Source organism: Myripristis murdjan, chromosome 18 (genome assembly GCF_902150065.1).
Source record: "Myripristis murdjan chromosome 18, fMyrMur1.1, whole genome shotgun sequence".
Classification (NCBI taxonomy): domain Eukaryota; kingdom Metazoa; phylum Chordata; class Actinopteri; order Holocentriformes; family Holocentridae; genus Myripristis; species Myripristis murdjan.
Genome location: NC_043997.1, coordinates 19,957,296 through 19,978,181, shown reverse-complemented (window position 1 = coordinate 19,978,181; position 20,886 = coordinate 19,957,296). Strand labels below are relative to the sequence as shown.

Here is a 20,886-nt window from a genome sequence, read left to right as displayed (position 1 = left end):
CTGACAGGAACCTTTAGAGTGAAATGCATCCCTAACTCCCATCCCAAAACATACTTTTTCATCTTAAACTTTTTTTTTTGTGCACCTGAAAGCAGGACTCAATCTGCTTGTTTACACCCCCTAGTGGTTAGAAATCACTTACTGCAGCCTGAATGCCCTTTTACACCTAGATTTTGCGTATTTTTACACTATGTTCACAATCCAATCATCTAGGCACATTTAATCTCACATGTAAAAGGGCCACAACAGAACCAACCACATTGTGCTTCTCATGTTGGTGTGAAGACAAACAAACATTTTCTAACATTCACATAAGACAGCTACATCAGCTCCATGGTTTTGAATGCTGCGCTTGATGTTGACTGATGGTTAGCTGTTGTTTGTTCCACGTTATCTGATGTGGATTTCTAGTAGCACTGTTGCCCTGGCTGTTTGTTAGTAACATGGATGTTGGTGGTCTGCAGAGTGAATATTTAGCATCTTGGCTTGTTAGGTTTTGCTTTTCTGTAGCACGTTAGCTGACTAAACCACCCCGCTGCCCAGAACAAATTCACACTGCTCGCACCAACCTGGCCAGTAGTTTCATCACACCTCGCCTCACAGGTGGCTGGGGGCTGGGGTCTACATTCACTTCCTCCTCGTCTTCATCTTCCTCTTCCTCTTCACCGTCCTCTGCCGTTCCAGTGTGAACTTCGCCCAGAGCTGTGGTGAGCTGGCTGTTGATGCCAGCTTCCCACTGGGATTCAACTAACTCAGTCCCTTTCTGCGGTAAAAGATGGAGAGACTGAAAAGAGTGAAATGAATTCATCAAAAGAATATGTAGGCTCTTTGCTGGTTCTATTCATGAGTATACATGCATTTGGGTTTAATAGTATCTTGACCAGATAACAGGGTAAAAGGAAAAGTATGAAATGCAATGAAAAAAAAATTGGCACATATTTCTAGCTCTGAGAGAGAGAGAACTGAATGTGTATATATGCAAAGTAAACAAAAGTTGCTGAAAACTATTTTCTTTCCAGATCTGATTGTTCCTCATAGCAGCAAATATATCAAAAGATAGTACATCATCAACCAAATAATCTATATGTGTATAGTGAAAGTATTCATCTGTTCCCTTTCCAGACATTTTTGGCAATCACTGGAGTCTTTAAAGATCAAATTTGTTGTTCAAACTTTAATTTAATTTGACTTGCATGGGCACCCTGTTTCTAAGACATCTTTAGTTCAAGTCCCGGCTCTTTCATTTGAAACAAAACAGAAAAGGAGAAAAAATGGACAAGTAGCAAAGAGGATGAAATGTGGGGAGAAAACATGGAGGAGAGGAGGAGGGAGCGCGGGAATCAGTGTGTGACCTCTGTTGCTAATCAAATCTAAGCATATCACCGGAAACATACACATACACACATACGTGGACACACACACACACACACACACACACACTCTCAATCTGATGTAATTCTATTATTAATCTTAATCACACTCGTTATCCTACCTGTCTGCGCTAATGTTAGCCTGGGGCGGCAATAAAGACAGCGACTGCGAGTGTGTGTGTGTGTGTGTGTTTTAAGTGTAGTGGAGAGCAAGATGGAAAAGGAACAAAAGGGGGGTAGTGAGATGGAGATGAGAGAGAGATTGGAGGATGAATGGTTGGATAAATTAATGAATGACTTAACAACAGTGTGAAGCAATGTCAGACTGCTTCATTCGATGTGACAAACCAGTTAATCAGTTCCTGAGAAATGCCTTCATGAGTGAATGAATGGGGAGTGCATTACCTGGCCATCACGTCCTGCATCCTCTAGATGTGAACTGTCCACATACATCCTGCTGAAAGCGAGGAAACATTTAGTGATACATCAAAGGAGATATTCCTTTTCTTAAAACATATATTGAATTACTGTGACATAAAAAAATTTTGGAAACTCTTCCAGCACAAGTCAGATTTGGGCAAGACATTGCTACTAAATTTAACGAGATAAACAGCAAGATTCTTTTGTTTTTCTTGCATTAAATGACTATTTTGGTGATAAGGGATCATTGCTTCTGTGTTTCGCACTGCCGCAATATACAGTAGTGTAACAATAAAGACACCCAATGTAGTTTGCAGCCTCTTATAGTTCCTTTACTCCCTTCTAAATTGACATTTAGGAAGGTGTTTGATCTTGGCCTCTGCAGTAGGTATCTATTGCGGTTACATGTTTATTGTGTGTTACTGTAAACTCAGTATTAAAGGATGGATGCCTCCTGTAACTGCATGTTTCTCTACAACACAACAGTATTTTTCTCTGCATTTGTTTGTGAATAAAGTGGCGCTTATTTGAGGTATGAAGCCAGGGATGTATTGTAAGCTAAGGTATGGATGATACAGAGACAAGAGAGAGAGAGAGAGAGAGAGAGAAGAAGAAGAAGAAGGAAAGTGCATAATCTATTTTTTGACACTGGTTATTTTTTGTTCCCTTCTTTCCAGCAGGTTTAACACAAAAACACACAGTCTGTCACTCCAGGGCATCACGTAGACAGACAGGCAGACACACACACACACACACACACACTCACACAGAGCCACCGGTGCAGCAGTAAGTGGGGAACATCGCTGAGAATAGAAAGGACATCAGTTACTGCTCATAATGTGTGTGCGTGTGTGTGCACGCCTCACGTTTTCGAGGAACATACCTCTATGCGTGCTATACTTGGTTTTGAACAAGTTGTACTTGTGTGTGGTGCCGCTGTGTATAAATTCATTTCCCTCTAAACTCGTAATGATGCTCCAGGATGTTTATACAGCATGTGTGTGTGTGTGTCCCTCAGGTTCAAAAAAGTGAGCCGATTGTGTTTATATAAGCTAAATGCTGACTCAGAGATCAGGAGAGGACAAGAGCTTGTTTTTTTTGGGTTTATGAGTGTGTGTGCATTTAAATCATAATTTTCGCCCCACTGATCTGACTGTCACAGTGATTGAGGTGGCGCCCGTTCACCCCTTGTCTGTTTCATAACTGGAAGAATCACTCCAGTGCGTGTGTGAGTGAGTGTATGCGAGAGAGCAAGAGATAGATGGAGAGAGAGCGAGGGGGGGGGGGTGGGGGGGTTGTGTGAACGGATGTCTGTGTTTTATGAACAACCGCAATTATTTTCATTTATACACTTCAGGAGCGTGCCCACATGTGTGGTGACTAGGCATGTGTGGAAAATGATGCTAGTTTTAACAAAACATCTTCCTTTTCCATTGTTCCCATCATCCTCAGTGGGACATTAATCCACATCACTGTACAGCACAATGCACACGGTGCATACTGGAGAGGCAACGATGGCAACATTCAACAACACTGAGATGAGCAATTTTGACAATAACTCTAAACTTAAGTTTTGAAATACTGTTTTTCTTTTCATAGGTCACTGTTTTACTTTGAGTAAATGTGTAACCCCATCCATGATGAGGTCATTCAAGACCTTTCCCATTGCATCTAAAAGTTATAAGTACAGAGGAGTTCAAAGGCTTACAATTATTCAGTCATCTCAAAGTAAAATACTGCCGCCCCCAAACATTAAATAATGTCAGAGAAAAACTACAGGACACAAATGTATAAAATACACTCTGCAAAACTGAGGGTCAACTCAAGTGAGGACTGTTTAGATTCAACTGACAAAAACATGGAATCAGAGTTTCTACATATTTTCCAATTCAGAATTCCTGATGTTTCCAAGCCTCTATTTACAGACATTTGTGTTATTTATTTATTTATTTATTTATTTTTACAGGCTATTTTTAAAATCTCAGGCTACTCAGCAGCTGCGTGTTTATCATGCATGTAAATACTCCAACATGTGCTGGTGTCTTCATCACTCATTGGTCTCGTGTTGAATTGGCCAAAATATAATGGGACACCCGGTGCTGACGGTGCTTTCACATGATCACCATATTTTTTCCCTTCCATTTGACTAATGGTGCCTGCCGTGCCATATTAGAGATGTCGAATGATTTCATACACAGTTTGCATCATGCTCTTTTCTCTGGTTTAGAGTCATTTGTCAACCATTTTTTATCATTTGGATGGCAAAGCCATTGCATTCTCTCATCTTGGGGCCTTGGACGGGATGGTGCCGCAATTTCTGAATCACATTTTAGAAAAACTGTAAGCACAATAAAGTTTGGAAATTCAAATGTTTTTCCCATGTGACTCTTCTTTTTTCACACTTATTCAGACCTGGAAATTACCAAAATCATATTTGATACTTTTTCATACTTTTGGAAAGTGTAGGAACACTGTAGAACAAGCATATAATCTATCTGTGATTCAGCCTGATGATGATAAACCGTAAAGAAAGAACCATCAAATTTATTCCATGTTTTATGTTGAATCTCAATGGTCCACACTTCAACTGACACTTTTTGCATAGTGCACCTTTTAATTGATTATTAGAAGCAAACGTACTGTGGTGTTTTGGTCTTTTTTGCTGTCAACTTTGCACACAGCAGTTGTCACACATTTTTATAGCACACTAGCAAACTCACAGAAAAGTCCACGGTGATAATTACTGCTTGCTGAGAAATGCTGCTTAAAACCTAGCGGGGCTGCACTAGAAACGGAAGCTAAATATAAAGTGCTGTTCGTCCATCCTGCAGTAATCACAAGCTGACTTATTAATATTTAACTTTAAGTTCATTCAGTTTATTCATCTGATTTTTGTAAGTCAAGTGTTTACTGTCCCACGAGAGGAAATCTGGTTAGCAGACAGGGTCAAAAGCTGCATTACAATAATAATTTTTCCTCACCTCTACATGAGCACCCTCTCCATAATTATTTGAAATGGGACAAAGACACAGTAAATATTCTTACAGGCTACAGATTTATTCAGCTGTAGTGCGAGACTCACTCGGTTCTGTGGGCTTCAATCTCAGCATCCATAATTAATTCTTTTATTATGGCTTCCTCTAGTGGTGAATCACTCCTACTGCGCTTTGGCAGCGGCTCGTAATTAGAGGGAAAGCATGGAGATCTGTTTTTGTTCTAGAAAAAACACAGAGAGACATTTGTTACTGGCCATCGCATAAACAATCACTAGTTTTTCTTTCTCTAATACCAGGCATACTATATTAATGTCAAGACGGTCTGTATTCTCACTGTGCAAAGTTTTACATGAATACAAATAAGACAGCAACTCACTGGTGTCAAGTTCTCATCTGTTTTCTTTCCTGAAAGATGATGAAAAGCAAAATCAGTGCAGTAATGAATGCCTTCCAGGTACAGCATGACTGCCAACAGCCTCTGTGTGAGTGTGTGTACCATCATAGATAGTGTCCAAGCTGTGTGTGTTTGGCTGATGTGTTTCTGCTCACCAGTCTGAGTGTTACTCTCCAAGTAGAGGGTGACTGTGTGCGGGTAGGCTGCCAACTTCTCCGTATCATGTTTAAATATCAGGTTGGACCCTTCCTTCCACTGCTTCTTATCTGGTCACTTTGGTTAACAAAATACGTCAACTTTCTGGTAAAAAATGCTCGTTCATGAACATATTGCTATGCTAGATTGAATTTTTAATGCTATGGTGGGTTTTAAAAACATTGCAGACATGTATTGTTGATTAAACTCCCACTAAAGTGTTAGAATATACTGTGGTGAGTTCAAATAACACTGTAAATTTAAGCTCATTATTATGGATTTGACTTGGACCCATGTCCTCACGCTATCTCTTATATTCCCATTCTTTCCACTGCACATCATCTAAAATGCAGAAATGCATTAAAATGGCTCTAAAGAATGTGTGATGAATTGATGACACATGGACAGCGTGTGACACATTGCCTTTCGTACGGTCCAAGATTACTGTGGGATATGTTAATATGGATGACTGATGTACTTATTTACTATGAGACACATGTTTGATGTCACAACACGGTTTGTCATAATTGTTGGCAAAATGGTGAATCTGCATGTCCTCAAAATGCTGCCCATGCATCACGACCGCAAACATGGCAATGCAGTGGAAAGATATAGAGGAAACGTTTAAGTAACTGGCACTGGTAGGTTTGACTGAAATGAGAATAGACAGAAAGACAGACAAATGATTGGATGGTAGATAGGATAGATGGATGGATTGAGGATTATATGAAATTAGTGCCAGTGTTGTGGAAAGATACAGGGGAAGACATTGAAATGGGCACTAGAAAAGGGCTGGAGACTGTCCAGATTGGCAATAACTGTTCTGATGATATCCTGAAAAAAAGACAGAGAGACAGAGAGAATTAGAGGATGTAAGACAAACGAATGAAGAAACAACAGCATGTACAGTATGCATGAATGGCAAGACACTGCGTGAATGATGGAATATGAATACGATGTTGAAGTGAACAGGTCAAAAGTAAATGTGTTAATGAATGACTGACTGATTGACTGAATGTGAGGAGTTCCCATCTTTACCTCCAGCTCCTGGTTGATGCAGTTCTCTCCCATCTCCTCAACTCCACTGGTGAAAAATATGATTTACCAATACATCATAAGACGTTCACAACACGTTCACATCTAGGAGAGACATTCACATCCAGTGATGAAGACCAGTGGTTCTGAACCCTTTTGGTGTCAAGGACCCCCAAATTGATACACATCAGGCTGTGGATCCACATCAGGGATCCCCATCTCATAAGATTAATTATTCCAGAACTGTCTGTACAGTTGTTTGGCAGATTAACAGTATTAAGAGTATGAAACATATGAACTGAATAGTCATTCTTATACATTCTCTCATAGGGCTAACATCTACTCAGTGAAGTAATAGTGAAATGAAAATATTCCCCATTTTTCTGAGGACCCCCTGGAAACCACTCAAGGACACCTGGGGGTCCCTGGACCCCAAGTTGAGAACCGCTGGTATAAATTGTAATCTAGTTCCATGTATCAATCCTGTGTCGGTCCCGCCATGTTACCAAAAAGCAGACCGTTTTTCTCAACTCTTTTTCAAATATTGTAAAGTAGAGCTCATTAAGCTTTGTGTCTACTATTGAAAGTCTTCAGCAACACGGTGCAGTGACAAAGTAAAGTTTTACTGCACAATTCACATGTCAAGATGTGAGAACAGATAGCAATCAGGAATGCCGCTTCACCTCCAGTAGAAATGTGTTTATCTGAGATAAAAAAAAAAGGGGGGGGGGGGGGGGTCTTGTTTTTGTCAGGAGGTGAAAACAGCTCCAAGGCACTCCAGTATGAGTTTAAAAACATTATTCCAAAAGGTTATCATCTAAAATAAAGACTGACACATCTCGAGGGGGCCTTGATCCTTCAGGTTTTTTTGTGTGAAAGGTTATTGTGTCAACACAAACTTAGGCAACCCACATCAGAACGTGTGACTTGCTATTGTCTTTCCTGTTACATGTCATGATGTGTCAAAAGTGAGACAAAACAAGGAGGGAAGATGTGACAAAAGGAGGAAGGACCAAAGAAGTGAAAAGAAAGAGCAATGCCTCTCTCTTGCCTAGAACCAGGCCGCCTCGCCCACTGACTTTGAGATTGTAGAAAGTTCTGTAGCTCTTTGTAGAACACAATCTTGAACCACGATCAATTCTTTTTATTTTTTCCCCTAGCCATACCTATGAATTACTGATTTGAAGCCTTTAGGAGGTTTTGCTGTGTTTTCAAGGAGGAATTTTCAAGAAATGAAAAGCAGAAGGAATTACAGTAGAGAGAATGCAAAGAATGACATAAAGAAATGATTCACTTAGATACAGGTGAGGCTGAAGAAGGAAAGAAGGAAAGAAGGAAAGAGGGAAAACGCAGGGAAGGAAGACCCCACTAGTTTCTGTCTTGCCTGTAGCTGCTGCCTCCTCTGATCTTGAACTTGTAGACTAAACTCCCCGCTTTGAAGAGTCTGGTCTCAGGGAGAGGGAAGGAGAAGGCTTGCAGAGACATAGCACAGCTCAAGTGGTTTAGACTGTAAATGATCTGAATGGAAAATAATTTGATTTATTGTACACATTAGGGGTGAAAAACCAAATCGTTCAGTATGGAACAAATCTGAACTGTAAAAAACAAACTGTTCAATACCTGACTGAGAGTGTTCATTATATTTTAAACTGAAATACAGTTTTAGAAACACTGTGTGAGAGGCATACAAGCAGATGAATTAATGACTGTACTGAAAATATTGTTATGTTTGTTTTCAATAATGTCAGACTTACAGTTAGACTAAAAAGCTAAAAATAAAAAGCCTTCAGTTACAGCCTATCCTCTTATCCTCGCTTCCCCTTTCTGGTAATATTGTCATTAAAAAACTGCCACAATGTTATTGTATTAATGAGCCTCCTCTAACTAACATAGCAGCTAAATTAGCACACACACACACACACACACACACACACACACACACACACACACACACACACACACACACACACACACACACACACACACACACATCTTACCGTAAAGTTGGCAGAAAACGGGGAACACGAATTTACCAAAACGTTCAACAAGCTAGCCTCTCCAAGAAATAAACAGTTAAAACACCGGCTGTCAATCAAACGCTTTCCCGGGTTCCACTTCGTGATTGGCTGGTTGGAGACAAATCCCGCCCTTGAGGCATCTCGCTTGCTCTTATTGGTTAATCCCTCTTCCAATCAGCGGTGCCGGGGTATGTGTCACTATGGTGACGGCGGACGGGACAGCGCGCCCCAACGGTCACATGACTGCAGTCATCTGACCGCCTGACGCACGTGTGTGAGGTTACGCGAGCGGTAAACATTGCAGTCTATCGCCACAGAATAAAGTAAGCAATGGCCAAATATTTCCTGACATTTTTTTGGAGTCTTTGTGTCATTCGTGACATTTTGGCTGTCGCGCTTCGTTTAGACGCGAGTTTCTGTCGTGTTAATGAGCGGCGCACTGAGTTTGTTCGCACGACTAAGTTGTGTAACTCTGAAAAGAACTAGCAACTTTTCGTAAGCTAACAGCTCCAGTCAGGAAGGTGTAGATCATTTCACTGATTAGTCCCTTCTCTCTGCTTGGAGGTGGGGTGATCAGTGAAATCACCTGGTGGAGTTTTTGGTTGGAATGAAAACCTGCAGCCTCTCGGCCCTCCATGGCACGAGTTTGACACCCCTGGTGTAGATGGATGTGATAGGTTACTTTCTCAGGAGAAAGACAGACAAATAGCTAGTGTGCTCAAATGTTACTAGTAGGACAGTGAGTTATTGTCTTCCCTCGATTTCCCTGGAAAGCTAAATTAAGTTAACAAGTGACTGTAGTTCGCCTCTATATCCCTGACTAAAACAAGAGAGCAGTGTAACCAAAGATAAGAGATATACTAAACTACACTGAAATCAGCATTAGGTCTATTTGAATATTTCTATGTGCTAACATTTGCCAGCATGCAAACATGACTCAACACGACTTTATGTCAGTGTTTGGAGTCAGCTGACCTTCAAATCCATATTCACCATTATTTGTGGGCTCTGCACAAAGATAAAAGGCATTGCTGAATTACTGACAACAGGCAGTATTTCTTCAAAAAAACATGTTTGTAGATTTTAGCAGCATGATTTCAGACTATTAGGAGGATAACACAATAAGTGAGCATCTATCAGTACTGATAACTGGGACCGAATGATGTCTCAGAGTTCATGTGCCAAAAACATAAAGTCAAAGTAGATTATAGACCTGTATGTGATATTTCAGATATTTGAAATCACTGCCAGTGGCTGTACTGCTTCTATATCGTAGATAAAAATAGTTTCCAAATTTCTCTCTCTTCCTCTCTCGCTCAACCACAGGTAGAGGGTATAATACACAAATAAGGAACGATTACAAAGAGGTGCCATTTGGACCCGTGCAGATGGCCTCTTCCACTTCCTCCACCCCGTCTGTCCTCCTGAACACGGGGGCTCAGATGCCCCTCCTGGGTCTGGGGACCTATCGGCTGACAGGAGCTGAGGATGTCTGCTGTGCTGTGGACGCGGCGCTGGCTGCTGGTTACCGGGCCTTTGACACGGCTGCTGTCTACCGCAATGAAGCCGACTTGGGCCAAGCCTTGAAGAAACTGCTGCCCAAATACAGACTGAGCAGGGAGGATGTTTTCATAACCAGGTTGGTTTTGTCAAATATGACTTACTCAAGATCACAGATCCTCTATTTCTGTTGCTTTGGTTTGGTTTGTCACACAAGCTTTTGTTTTATGCCCAAATGCACGTTTAAAAGGTCATTTTAATCACATAATTATTATCCATTGTTTTGGTGTAGAGTGGTCAAAATTTAAATGTCCTCTTTCTCCTGGACTGTGTTGTTGCTTGTAGCATGAAAGTCTCTGCCTCTCTCCGTCTCTTCAGTAAACTGGGTCCCAAGGATCAGGGTGTGAGGGCCACTGAGGGAGCCTTGCACAGCCTGTCTCAGCTGGACCTGGGTTACATCGACCTCTACCTGATCCACTGGCCCGGCACACAGGGACTGGCAGTGACTGACAAACACAACCCAGGTCAGGAGTTTAAAAAATCAAGCCAGTGGAGTATTTTCATCTGTGCTGCTTTGCATCCATAAGTCAACTGAACTGAATTCGTACTGGAAAGGATCCCACAGTAGTGCCAGCAACACAGCCACTATCATGAACTGTAATTCACAAGTGAAAGAATAGGATCTGAATCTGTTAGTGTTGTCAGTTTCCTTAGGGTTTGACAAATGTTTTACAATGTGTGTTTATCTGGCCCACCAAAAAATGTCATTGAAATACTTTAAGGAATTTGGTGAATCTTATATGGTGGTACAGGATAGTAGATGGTATAAATGTGCAAAAATACTTAGATATTCCTTGTGTTATCAATTAATTAATTTCTTATAAAATTTTAACTGTTGTGGTTTTGAGCTGGTGTATCCATAGTCATTTACAGATAGGTGCTCTACGAGTTGAATGAATAAGTAAACTTCATTCACTATTTACTATACACACATCTATTGAAATGATAACAAATTATCACAAGGCTTTCACCCTGCATGGTAAATGCTTACAGCCGAATATCACTGCTCTTTATATCTTGCTCAGAATCCTTATACTGCATCCCAGCTGACATTCCTCCTCCATAATATAGTTGTACCAAGACCTGATGAAGAGACGTTTGATGAGTAATGTTTAATTGCAGTCAACAGAGCTCAGAGTTGGACTGCTTTGGAGGAGCTGCATGCACAGGGGAAACTCAAGGCCATAGGAGTGTCAAACTACACACCAGCGCATATGAGAGAGCTGATCCAGAGCTGCAAGGTCCGTCCTGCAGTGCTGCAGGTAAAACTCATCAAATGATGAAAAGAGGAAGGGAAAGTAGATAGATAGAGTGGCCACTTGTTTAGTATATATGCACAGGGGAAGCGGTGGAAATGACGATTCAGTTTTAGATAAACATGTCTGAATAGGCTGGAATTGGGGTCTGAAAGCAGTGACACACAGCAGTTTTGGCCAGAGGCACACAGGAACATCTTACTGCTAGAAAACATGTACACAGAATTTTTACTCTGTGTCACTCTGTTGCCTGTGGTTGGGGATTTTGTTCATCCACATTTCCTGCACTACCTCAAGGACCTTTAGCTGTGCTCTAATAAATATTTATCACTTGAACTCAGTTGATTCAGGAAATACATTTGCTTCAAGACTGAAAATCAGCTGTTCAACCATTTTGATGCCCATTTTTCATTTTCATCACTAATATTTGAAGAGTTCATCAGCAAAAACTTCTGAGAAAAATAAGAGAATATGTTATATAATGCTTCACATTACATATATTCTGAATCAAAAGTCCAATATTTTGTCACAAAAACAAAACATGGTGTATAGAAATGAATACATTTGAAGATATTTCTGTTGTTATGTAATCAATGTACATTTAGTGAAGTAAGCCAAAACTGGCCGATTGATGGATAGATAAAGACAATGAACAAAACAACAAGCTATGCTTGTCAGACTTTCAAAGAGCTAGTGCAGAGGAGAAAGGAGAACTGTTTTTGTCTTCATACCTACAGTGTGCACAGTGTGTGTGGGTGTGTGTGTGTGTGTCTTTGTCTAGTCTGAGTTCCACCCACGGCTGTGCCAGGCAGAGTTGAGGAATGTGTGTAAGGAGCACGGTGTGTGTTTCCAAGCCTACTCCTCGTTGGGGAAAGGAATACTGCTCACAGATCCCGTGGTCATGAGGGAGGCAAATTACTGTGGACGCACACCTGCACAGGTAAACACATGTACACACACTCACACACACACACACACACTCCTACACTAGTATTAACAGCACTCAGACCATGCCACAGTAAGAGTCTTGATGATGAGGTGACAAATTGCTTTGAGGCACTAATGGCCAACCTCACTGATAGTTATAGGCTCACCTCTTGTTTGTAGTAACACACACACATGCACACACACAGACTAACACATGGAAAAAATGACCAGCTGACCTGATTTTTTTCCCCTTCAGGTGCTGTTGCGGTGGGCGGTGCAGCAGGGCGTCCCGGTGCTGCCTAAGTCATCCCAGCCAGACAGAGTGGAGGAGAACGGCCGGCTGTTTGACTTCAGGCTGAGTGACAGCGTCATGGACACACTGTCAGCTCTGGACTGTCGACAGCACTACTGCTGGGATCCCTCAGAGGTGGCCTGATCCTCACACGCCGCTGCTCCTAGCAGCTTGCCAAGCACGCTGTCCTCTGTCGTGTCTTTTTAGCGACACCATCTCTCTATTTTGGCAGTAATGCAGCGATGGGAAACCAGCTGACACCATTAAGCTTCTCCAGGGTCCCGGCAGGTTTCACATAATGAAAGCACTGAGTTAATGTTTCAAGTGTTGAGGTAAATGCAGTGTGTGTTTAAGCGACATGATGCCTTGTTTTTTGTGGTAATGCTGGGAGCAATTTGAAGCAACACATATGGGTTTGTTGCCTCATGGCCTGTTGTATTTCTTCCAATAATTTTAATAATGCTTCCATTTTCAAACTATTTCCTCACTTACCTCATATTGTTAAAGTATAGTTTTGACTTAATGTTGTAGTTTGTTCATTGCAGTTGCTTATGAATTACATGAACTAACCATAAACTCTGACAAGATTTCAAAGCATCCTCTGTACTGGTGTAATAAAATAACAACACAATACACTCGTATTAAAACCACTCATAAAATTCTTTATTGTTTAGTACAGCATATACCAGCAGTGTCACAGCAGTAGAGAAAATACATTTACAAAAGTCATAAAAAAAATGAAAAGGACTCCAAAAAAAAGAGGAAATATTCAAAGTTTGAGTTTCTCCACACACATCTTTAGATTCAAGTAATACCGAGGATGGTTGCAAAACTACAGGTGCCCAGGCAGGTTGTGTTAACTGTCACAAATGTTTAACGTTGAAAAACACCATTAATGGAGACAGGACTTTGAATAGAGCCATATTAGGTTGTTCAAATCGTTATATCTGCTTAAAATTATAGTTGGCCCAACTGATGAATCGGTGTAAGCCCTTTTAAGATTTTCCTCACAGTTGTGACAGCAAACCCACTTCCATGTTGTGCTATTTCTTGAGTATAATCTGTGACAGTGAGCCGTCAGGTTTAAGGCGGTGATTGGGAAAACAGGTACATAGACAAGGCTGGCTGTGCAGTTTCACATCACAAGTTACAGCATGTTCATATGTTCATCAAGGCAGTTCACCAGTTAACCCTTTAAATTCCAACTAAACTGTATTATCGAGACAAAAGCGCCTGTTTATCTCTCTCTTAGCTCAATGTCAAACACGTATTCTCTGTTAACCGATTTTACTATTTGTGCCAAAGTCTGTCTACAAGGAGTGACATATTGTAGACATGAAATACAATTACATCATTCTTAAAAACTGGGTTGCCTTGTACCCATTATGTTTCCCTGTTAACTTTCATGAGTTATCTGATGTCATTAGAAAACGTTGGGATCAATTCTTTCATATAAAACTGAGTTGTGAGAGAAAGAGTTAACTGTATTAAATGTGCTGGAGGCATTACAATGTTGGATGGAATTTAAAGGGTTACCATATATTTCAATCAATTCATTTGTGTCTTACACAAAGTCAGATAATGATGCATATGCTATCACAAAAAGGTAGATTTGACTGATTGCCATTCAGAATGTCTAAAATTCTTTCCTCATAACTTGTCCTTTGCTTGGTAAATGTGAATAAATTGGCTTGAGGAAAAGCTATGAGAAAAGCTGGAAAAAAGTTTAAAGACAATATGAACGCAGCCCATTTGCCTGCGCACCAGAGCACTTTACAACTCAACCATACAAGTTGAGAGGAAGAGAATAAGACACAAGTAGAACACGCCTATCATCGTCATCTTCAATAATCACATATTAATAAACAATAGTCACAATAGCCTAAATGTATTTACCTAGCCGACAAAAAGTGCTGATCTGACATTTCTGATCATGGCCGCAGCCGGCACCCACAACGCAAATCAGAAACTTTTCTGACGAATTTCATTAGAGCTTTGACGAAGCAAACCGAAACCGATCAGCACTCCTAGTCCTAAGGCTTGATACATGAAGATCCCATTCACACCATGCGATCACATCCCAATGCAGATAAAAGAGCCACATTTACACACATTTATAAATACCCTCAATAGGTCTGAAAACTGATTTCGGCTGTGGAAAGTAAATTGGAAACATCAGCTTCCAGTCCTTCCAGATTGTTTTTACACCTGTGTTTAAATGTGCTTGATTGATGTCCTGTCTAGACACTGCACATCTATCTTCTATATGCATTGGGTACTGAGTAAATGGGCCCAAAGGCTGATGTGTTGGCTCCTTTTCAGCAGTTGATTCACCCCACCCGCTTCTTTTAAATAAGCACAGAACATTTATCCCAGGAGCCGTGGATTGTACACTGCCTATTGCTAGGTTGTCTGAACTTGTAAAATATAGGATTCTGTTTAATCCATTTCACTTTGACCCCGCTTCCCAAGAAACCCTACTATTCATTAAAAATATGAACAAAATATTTACATATAAAAAGCCCACAGTCTTTCTTATTTTTGTTGCGCACCCGAGGCTTTACAATGATAGATCCACATTGGTTTGTGCTTTTGTCTAATGTAATTCTCCACCTTCCACAGATAAAATCTAACCCTGAAGTTCAGTACTTAATGAAAGACATTATTTCAGAGATTGTCCTTGTACAAGATTGTTCATTTGTGATAAATTTGAAATATAAAGCGATTGATGAGTTTTTTTTTTTTTTTAATCACCAGAGTGCAGTCATGTTTACGTGATGCTGGTTTGTAGGTAGCTAAAAAAAAAAACTAAGATAGAGGCCGAAGTTGAATGCTTTAAAAAAACCCTCTTTGTTTTCCTCAGAATAATATTTGCTGATTGTGCCATAAAAATACAGAGAGTAGTAAGCAGTAACGTTTGGAACCACGCAAGCATTTCATTAACTTTACAGATGAATGCAAACCAAGCTCTCCTCAGATCAAGGTGTTTGGACTAGTCACAGTCAGTGAACAAAACACTGTGAACTAGCAAAATTTCAAACATAGGTGACTATACTTATGCCTAATAATCCATTTACAGTCCAATTCTCTCTTGTTCCAAATTAAATGACTTCATTGTAACAGGGAAGATGATCATCCAAGAGGCTCCAATCTATATGAGGCCTCAGAGCAATTTTCCAGTGGATTTAATACAAATCAACTCTCTGAATTACTCAGTAATTTCTTTTAGAAAATGAGGATGGAAGGATATTCTTGGAGCATTCAAAGTGGCTTCAAATAGTCAGGTATTAAGATTTCAGTGCGTTCGTCTCTCCCTCTGTGTTGCATAGTGTCGACAGGAGAGACAACTAAAGTGGTAAGCATCTTTTAACTGAGTGGTTGTCTCTTGAGTCCCCTCATATGTTTTGTACTTCTGTTTTTTGTTTTTTGTTTTTTTTTTTTTAAATATCTTCTCTCCCGCTCCTTTTCCACTTCTCCTTACTCAGCTTTATCTTTGTTCTCTGTTCCCTTGCTTTGTGTCAATCCCCTCTCTGCCTCTATTTCTGTGTCACCGTCTTGCTATATTTGGTGCTGTTACAGTGGTTCTTCTGAAGCTAATTTTCACACTTTTCTCTCTCGCTCATTGATTTACACGGCTGCCCATTTGCTCATTGGGCGCATTGCTGACAGACTGTCCTCATGCTCTCGACACCAAAACAAAGTTCTTGCCTTTTTCCATTTTACGGACAATTCCCAAACAACAGTCAAGACAGCTAACATCACAACCGATCAAAATACAAAATAAGATAATCAAATGTAGCCCACCGATGATGGAATGGAGCGAGTGTGGACCCTGGTGATATTTGTGTCCCTCTCAGCCAAGACTCTCTGGTTGGATCTATCTCTCTCGTTCCCTCTCTTCACCCCTTCAGTCGTTCCATACCCAGCATGGTTCACATTGTTCTTCGACAGGATTGTTTCTTCCCATAGCTCCCTGCTTGTTCTTGTCGTTTTCTCCATTCTTCTAGGCTCACACCCTCTTTGCCCACCTAGCCCACTTCCTACTCAGTGCGGTTACTGTGGTTTTCATGGTGGCTGGTCTCTCCTTCTGTCTCCTGGTGACTGAAGAGGTAGTTCCACCAGCTTTTGGAGTGCTGCATCTGTTTGGCCGTCCCAGCACTCCTAACCCTCTTCATCTCCTGCACAGAACAGCGGCAGAGCACAGAATGACCAACACATTAATTAGTTAATTAATTTGTTGTTGTTGTGAAACTATCAAGCATTCCAAAAGGGTAGGAGGAAACATCACAAGTTTCCTTTAATATTTCCTTTAATAAATAAATAGACCAGTATTGTGGGCAAATAAGCTCTTTGATCAGCATGCGGCGGTGCAGCGACAAGATCAGCGAAAGTTTCACTGCTGTGTTTACAGTCATCTGCAGTGCATGTGGAGACATAAGGACTTGGGCTCTTTGTGGTTTCAGAGCTTCCTGTCTGAAATCATGAGTTAAAGATGTTCAGATCTCATGAGTTCAGGTTTCAGTCATACATAATGTAGCTACACATACTTTGATGCCATTATTTTTAAAAGACTTTCAATCCCCTTTCCGTCATCCCCTTCTATCATCTTATCATTTATTCTCACCCCTTTGTCCAGCAAGCTGTCAAACTCGTCACTCATTCTTCGGAGCTGACGGCCATATTTCTTGGCCGCCCAGAGGGCAGGGGGCGCCGACTGGGAGCGACCCCGGAAAGGAGCTCCGTCACCATCCTCTCCTTCCCCCCTGGCCAGGAGCTCCTCGTCTTTGGAGACAGTGGAGACGTGGGATTCAGAGTTCAGCCTGACCCGGCCACTTGCTGCATTTGGAGACAAACGGGTGAGACAGGTCGGTGACATGTCAGAGCTTATTTCACTTTGATGGTGTGATCTGGACAAGCCAAAAAACAGCAACACTGATAAAGAACATTGCACTATGTTGTGTCCAAAAACCTGATGTCTAGGTGGGGAATGGAAAAATTTTTTGCCCTCTTTACTCCCTTCATTAGTTTATGGTAAATAACAAAAGTGATTCACTATATCCAGTTTCATCTTAATGGACCAAAACAAATCAGTCAGATACTGTACAAGCACACCAAAACTCAAATTTTCTGTAGAGTTAAGTGTGATCTGTGGAGATGTTAAAGCTGGAGAAAAAGACAGAATGGTTGGGGGGAGGGTGCCGGGTTCCGGTTTGATGTGTGTTTGAAACTGGAGCAGAAAAAAAATGCATGAAAGGTTCATGCTGACATAGTAATGAAAACCAGCAGTCAGTGGGATAAGGTTTATCCATGCATCACTACCCTGGTTGATTTCAGCACATCGTGACAACACGCACCAACTTCAAAGCAGAATACTTGAGCATCCACCCAATAATACAGCAATATCACTAAGCACAGAAGTGCTCTCGCTGTTGATGATTTGAGCAGAAACGGAATGAATGTCTTCTCTGATGATAATTAAGTTTTAGTAAACCCATATTCTAAGGACAGACAAGTTCTGTATGCAGCGCAGATCAGCAGACAGTTTAAGACGTTACACTTTCAGATTTAATGTTCTTTGTTAATACCGTGCTGTGTATGTGCAAGCTCGTACTTCTGCAACTGCTGCCTAAGTTGGGGGTCAAACCCAGGCCTTCAACTTGAGGGAAGACACCAATAAACAATGTTTTGATGTGACTAAAACCAGCACTGCATAAGCAACTCATTTGGCGCCACTATCCAAACTGCTGTTGAGTCTTTTCTTGCCTTTAACCTCCCCTGCATCTTCCTTCCCACAATCTTTTGGAAACTCACCTGACATTCTCAGCTCAGGTGTGGTGAGGGCGTGGCCAAGATGATGGTTCTGCTCCTGATGATTGAGTGATTTGTCGGTTTCTGACTCCCCTACCTCCTCTGAGGGATCTGATTCGCCGTCTGAAATGGTGAAGCTTGCCATCGTAACATCTGGAGAGAAAAGGAGATATTAAATTTGAGTATAAAGGTGTGAGAGAGAATGAGGGACATGAGGAGGAAAATATACTATTGCACACACACAAATCAAAGACATTAAGTTATTTAGGACACATCTGATTGATGATAGTTTAGCCCTGTACCTACATGATGCCAGAAATATCAATCTGCGTTTCTTATCCGCTTCTCACCATCGAGGTTATATTGCAATGGACTGACAGCATAATCTTCTGCTCTTAAACTATTAAACAACATACTTATTGATGAAATAGGGCATCAAAAATGACACCCAGCGGCCTTCGACACTGCCTCTATCACACCCAGTGGGCTTGTCCTATCTGTTATTAGCCGGTCCAAAGGTATCTCCGGTACAACAACAGGCGAGATAAACGACTTGTTTTGACAATGCACACCCCGACATTATGTATCATATTATATCACAATCTGACTTGTCATAGCAGCCAACACCTCCTCTGGCGAAAAGACTTGTTTGTGCTGGCCTCGGTGCGCTTGTTTTGTTGTTGTTGACTGAGGAGGACAAAAGAAACTTCGTCGAGAGGCTCGGAAGCTGTTTCCTGGGGAATTTAACGAGGCAGTGTCAAACGCAGAGGGCTAACAGGCCTCCTTACCTGAAGTATTTGTGGTGGAAAACCGGAAAGTGCAAGTGTTGAGTCGTCTTTCGTGCGCCTTTTCGCGGCCGCGGTGGTTGTTGTTTTGGGGTCTTGTCCTTTTACTGTACGATACAGTTTGGCTCCGCTCGCCCAATCGCCTGCCGTCGCCTCACCGCCGCTGCGCGCTGACGTCACTGTTGCGAGCTAGGACTGGGCTGGGGCTTTGTTTGTCTCACCGGCTCGCCGTAGTGTGTGGTGTAGAGGCGCAAGATGTTTTCTCTTCTCTAGAGAGTGGTGCACAGAGTACATCCCTTGCTTCCTCTTTTCTTCTCTCCTCCCGCACTTCCTTATGCTTTCTTTCATTCTATTCTATTGGCTTACTTTATTGTGTTCTTTTTCTTTTCTCCTCCCTTATACACAGTCAGTGTAAAGGTACAGCTGTACCTGTCATGTGTCATTTTTTTCATAGAGAGGACTGAATTACAGGGGAGAAACATGGGACAGTATCAAAAGAAAGGGAACGTCTCCGTCTTTGTCCTCTCCTTCTCTTTTTCTGAGTGCAAATGGTTTGTGAACTGCAGAAAAGCGAGGGTTGGAGGCAGTGCCCATGTTGCACAACAGTGATCTGAGATTGTCTCTTGCAGGGAGGCAGGCCTGATAAGGAGAGGGTGGAGGCTCTAGGCTTGTAGCCAAAGGTGCACTTACAGATTATGCTGGCTGTTCCTGACAACAGAGCTGAGAATAGTCACTCAGTAAACTCACAGTGGTTGACCTCCACTGTGACTGGCAAGAGGGGAAAATGCGTAGGGCATGAATCAAGATAGTGTTACTCTGAGTGTTTCCTTCCCATGTAGAGCGCTTCCTCCTGTGGTGACCTAACCACAAGGTACAAAAAAAGAAAAGAGACACACAGGGACAGCACTACAAAACACAAAACCCCTCATATTTTCTTAATAAGTTCTTTCAAAACTGAACTTATTCCACATGACTAAATGATTGATTTCAGGGAAATCTCAGTCTTTGCTTTACTTAAGAGGCAGTCAAGACGTTTTTGACATTCCTTAATATAGCCTAATATACCATTAATATTGTATTTCAGGGATTACATATGCCTGAAAAAGTCATAAATAGAAATTTTTAGGTGTGAATCTTTTAATCCAGTCACAAAACCTTTCAATTTAGTTATTTTCAGAATCCTGTTGTGAATATTTCAAGGTGTTAAAAAATTGAGGGATTGTGCTTCTTAGTGGGTAATGGGCAGAAAATCCCACTGAGCTGTTTGTGGTTATCCCGTCTGTGAGCAGCAGGTGGGGAGACAGGACTGTAAACGGTGCTGCTGTGATTTCATTGAGAACTGCCATGCTGTATTCCCCTCTTGGTCACACCAGGCCTTCTCATGTGTCACATCAGCTGAGTTATTGGGGAAAAAAAATAGTCACGTCAAGGTTTCCCACTGCACCGTGCACATGTAAAATGTTTTCGTGACGTCAGGACTAAGATAACCCTGGAAAACACATTTCAGCATTAGCGTCAATGGGAAAGCCAGCTCATTTTTCTCATTTCCTGAAAAGACGACCTTTTGCAGTTATTAGGTTTCTACGGCATTTTTTTGAAATATGAAGAAGCGCGGTTGCGGTGCAGTTCATCTCAAGTTTCAGCCAAATTTATCTCACAAAGTCACTCTCTGTTTGTCTGAATACAGAGCAACGTGTGTATTGTGTGAACAAGGTGAGAAATAGTAAAATAAAGAAAAATCTCCTGCCTCTCGCTCTTTGTCTGTGTGCACCGTTTGTCTCTGCACTTTTGTCTCCTGTGCTCCAGTCCTCACATCAACCTTGCAGATCC

At 41.4% G+C, this 20,886-nt stretch overlaps 3 protein-coding genes across 12 annotated transcripts in view; 1 reads left to right on the top strand and 2 right to left on the bottom strand.

The window, feature by feature from the left end:
- Window positions 1-8,542, bottom strand: part of majin (membrane anchored junction protein) — a 10,852-nt gene extending 2,310 nt beyond the window's left edge. The window contains exons 1-9 of one of the 9 annotated variants that reach the window (XM_030075891.1): window positions 8,408-8,542; window positions 7,795-7,917; window positions 6,414-6,459; window positions 6,134-6,209; window positions 5,336-5,446; window positions 5,163-5,191; window positions 4,873-5,006; window positions 1,776-1,827; window positions 570-784 (exon numbers count right to left, since the gene is read on the bottom strand). In XM_030075891.1, the coding sequence (XP_029931751.1) occupies window positions 570-784; window positions 1,776-1,827; window positions 4,873-5,006; window positions 5,163-5,191; window positions 5,336-5,446; window positions 6,134-6,209; window positions 6,414-6,459; window positions 7,795-7,895 (764 nt within the window). In that variant the 5' untranslated portion in view covers window positions 7,896-7,917; window positions 8,408-8,542. Of the gene's footprint in view, window positions 1-569; window positions 785-1,775; window positions 1,828-4,872; window positions 5,007-5,162; window positions 5,192-5,335; window positions 5,447-6,133; window positions 6,210-6,413; window positions 6,460-7,794; window positions 7,929-8,030; window positions 8,128-8,164; window positions 8,182-8,407 lie in introns of those variants that run through there. The other 8 variants (XM_030075890.1, XM_030075896.1, XM_030075895.1 and 5 more) reach the window with 8 other exon arrangements.
- A 73-nt stretch (window positions 8,543-8,615) lies between these two features.
- LOC115376359 (glyoxal reductase) lies at window positions 8,616-14,180 on the top strand. 2 transcript variants are annotated; one of them, XM_030075887.1, is made up of 6 exons: window positions 8,616-8,751; window positions 9,755-10,067; window positions 10,307-10,452; window positions 11,111-11,250; window positions 12,026-12,184; window positions 12,428-14,180. In XM_030075887.1, exons 2-6 carry the CDS (start codon window positions 9,817-9,819, stop codon window positions 12,605-12,607), a joined length of 876 nt encoding a protein of 291 aa, XP_029931747.1. In that variant the 5' UTR covers window positions 8,616-8,751; window positions 9,755-9,816; the 3' UTR covers window positions 12,608-14,180. The 2 variants fall into 2 exon arrangements, with proteins under 2 accessions (XP_029931747.1, XP_029931749.1); XM_030075889.1 differs by lacking the exon at window positions 8,616-8,751 and adding an exon at window positions 9,055-9,167.
- Window positions 14,181-15,095: 915 nt separating this feature from the next.
- Window positions 15,096-19,220, bottom strand: badb (BCL2 associated agonist of cell death b). Its single transcript, XM_030075899.1, has 4 exons — window positions 19,060-19,220; window positions 18,275-18,424; window positions 17,088-17,299; window positions 15,096-16,641 (listed from the first exon to the last, which is right to left on the bottom strand). The coding sequence occupies exons 2-4, from the start codon at window positions 18,414-18,416 to the stop codon at window positions 16,504-16,506; spliced, it is 492 nt and encodes a 163-aa protein (XP_029931759.1). The 5' UTR covers window positions 18,417-18,424; window positions 19,060-19,220; the 3' UTR covers window positions 15,096-16,503.
- Window positions 19,221-20,886: the final 1,666 nt, after the last annotated feature.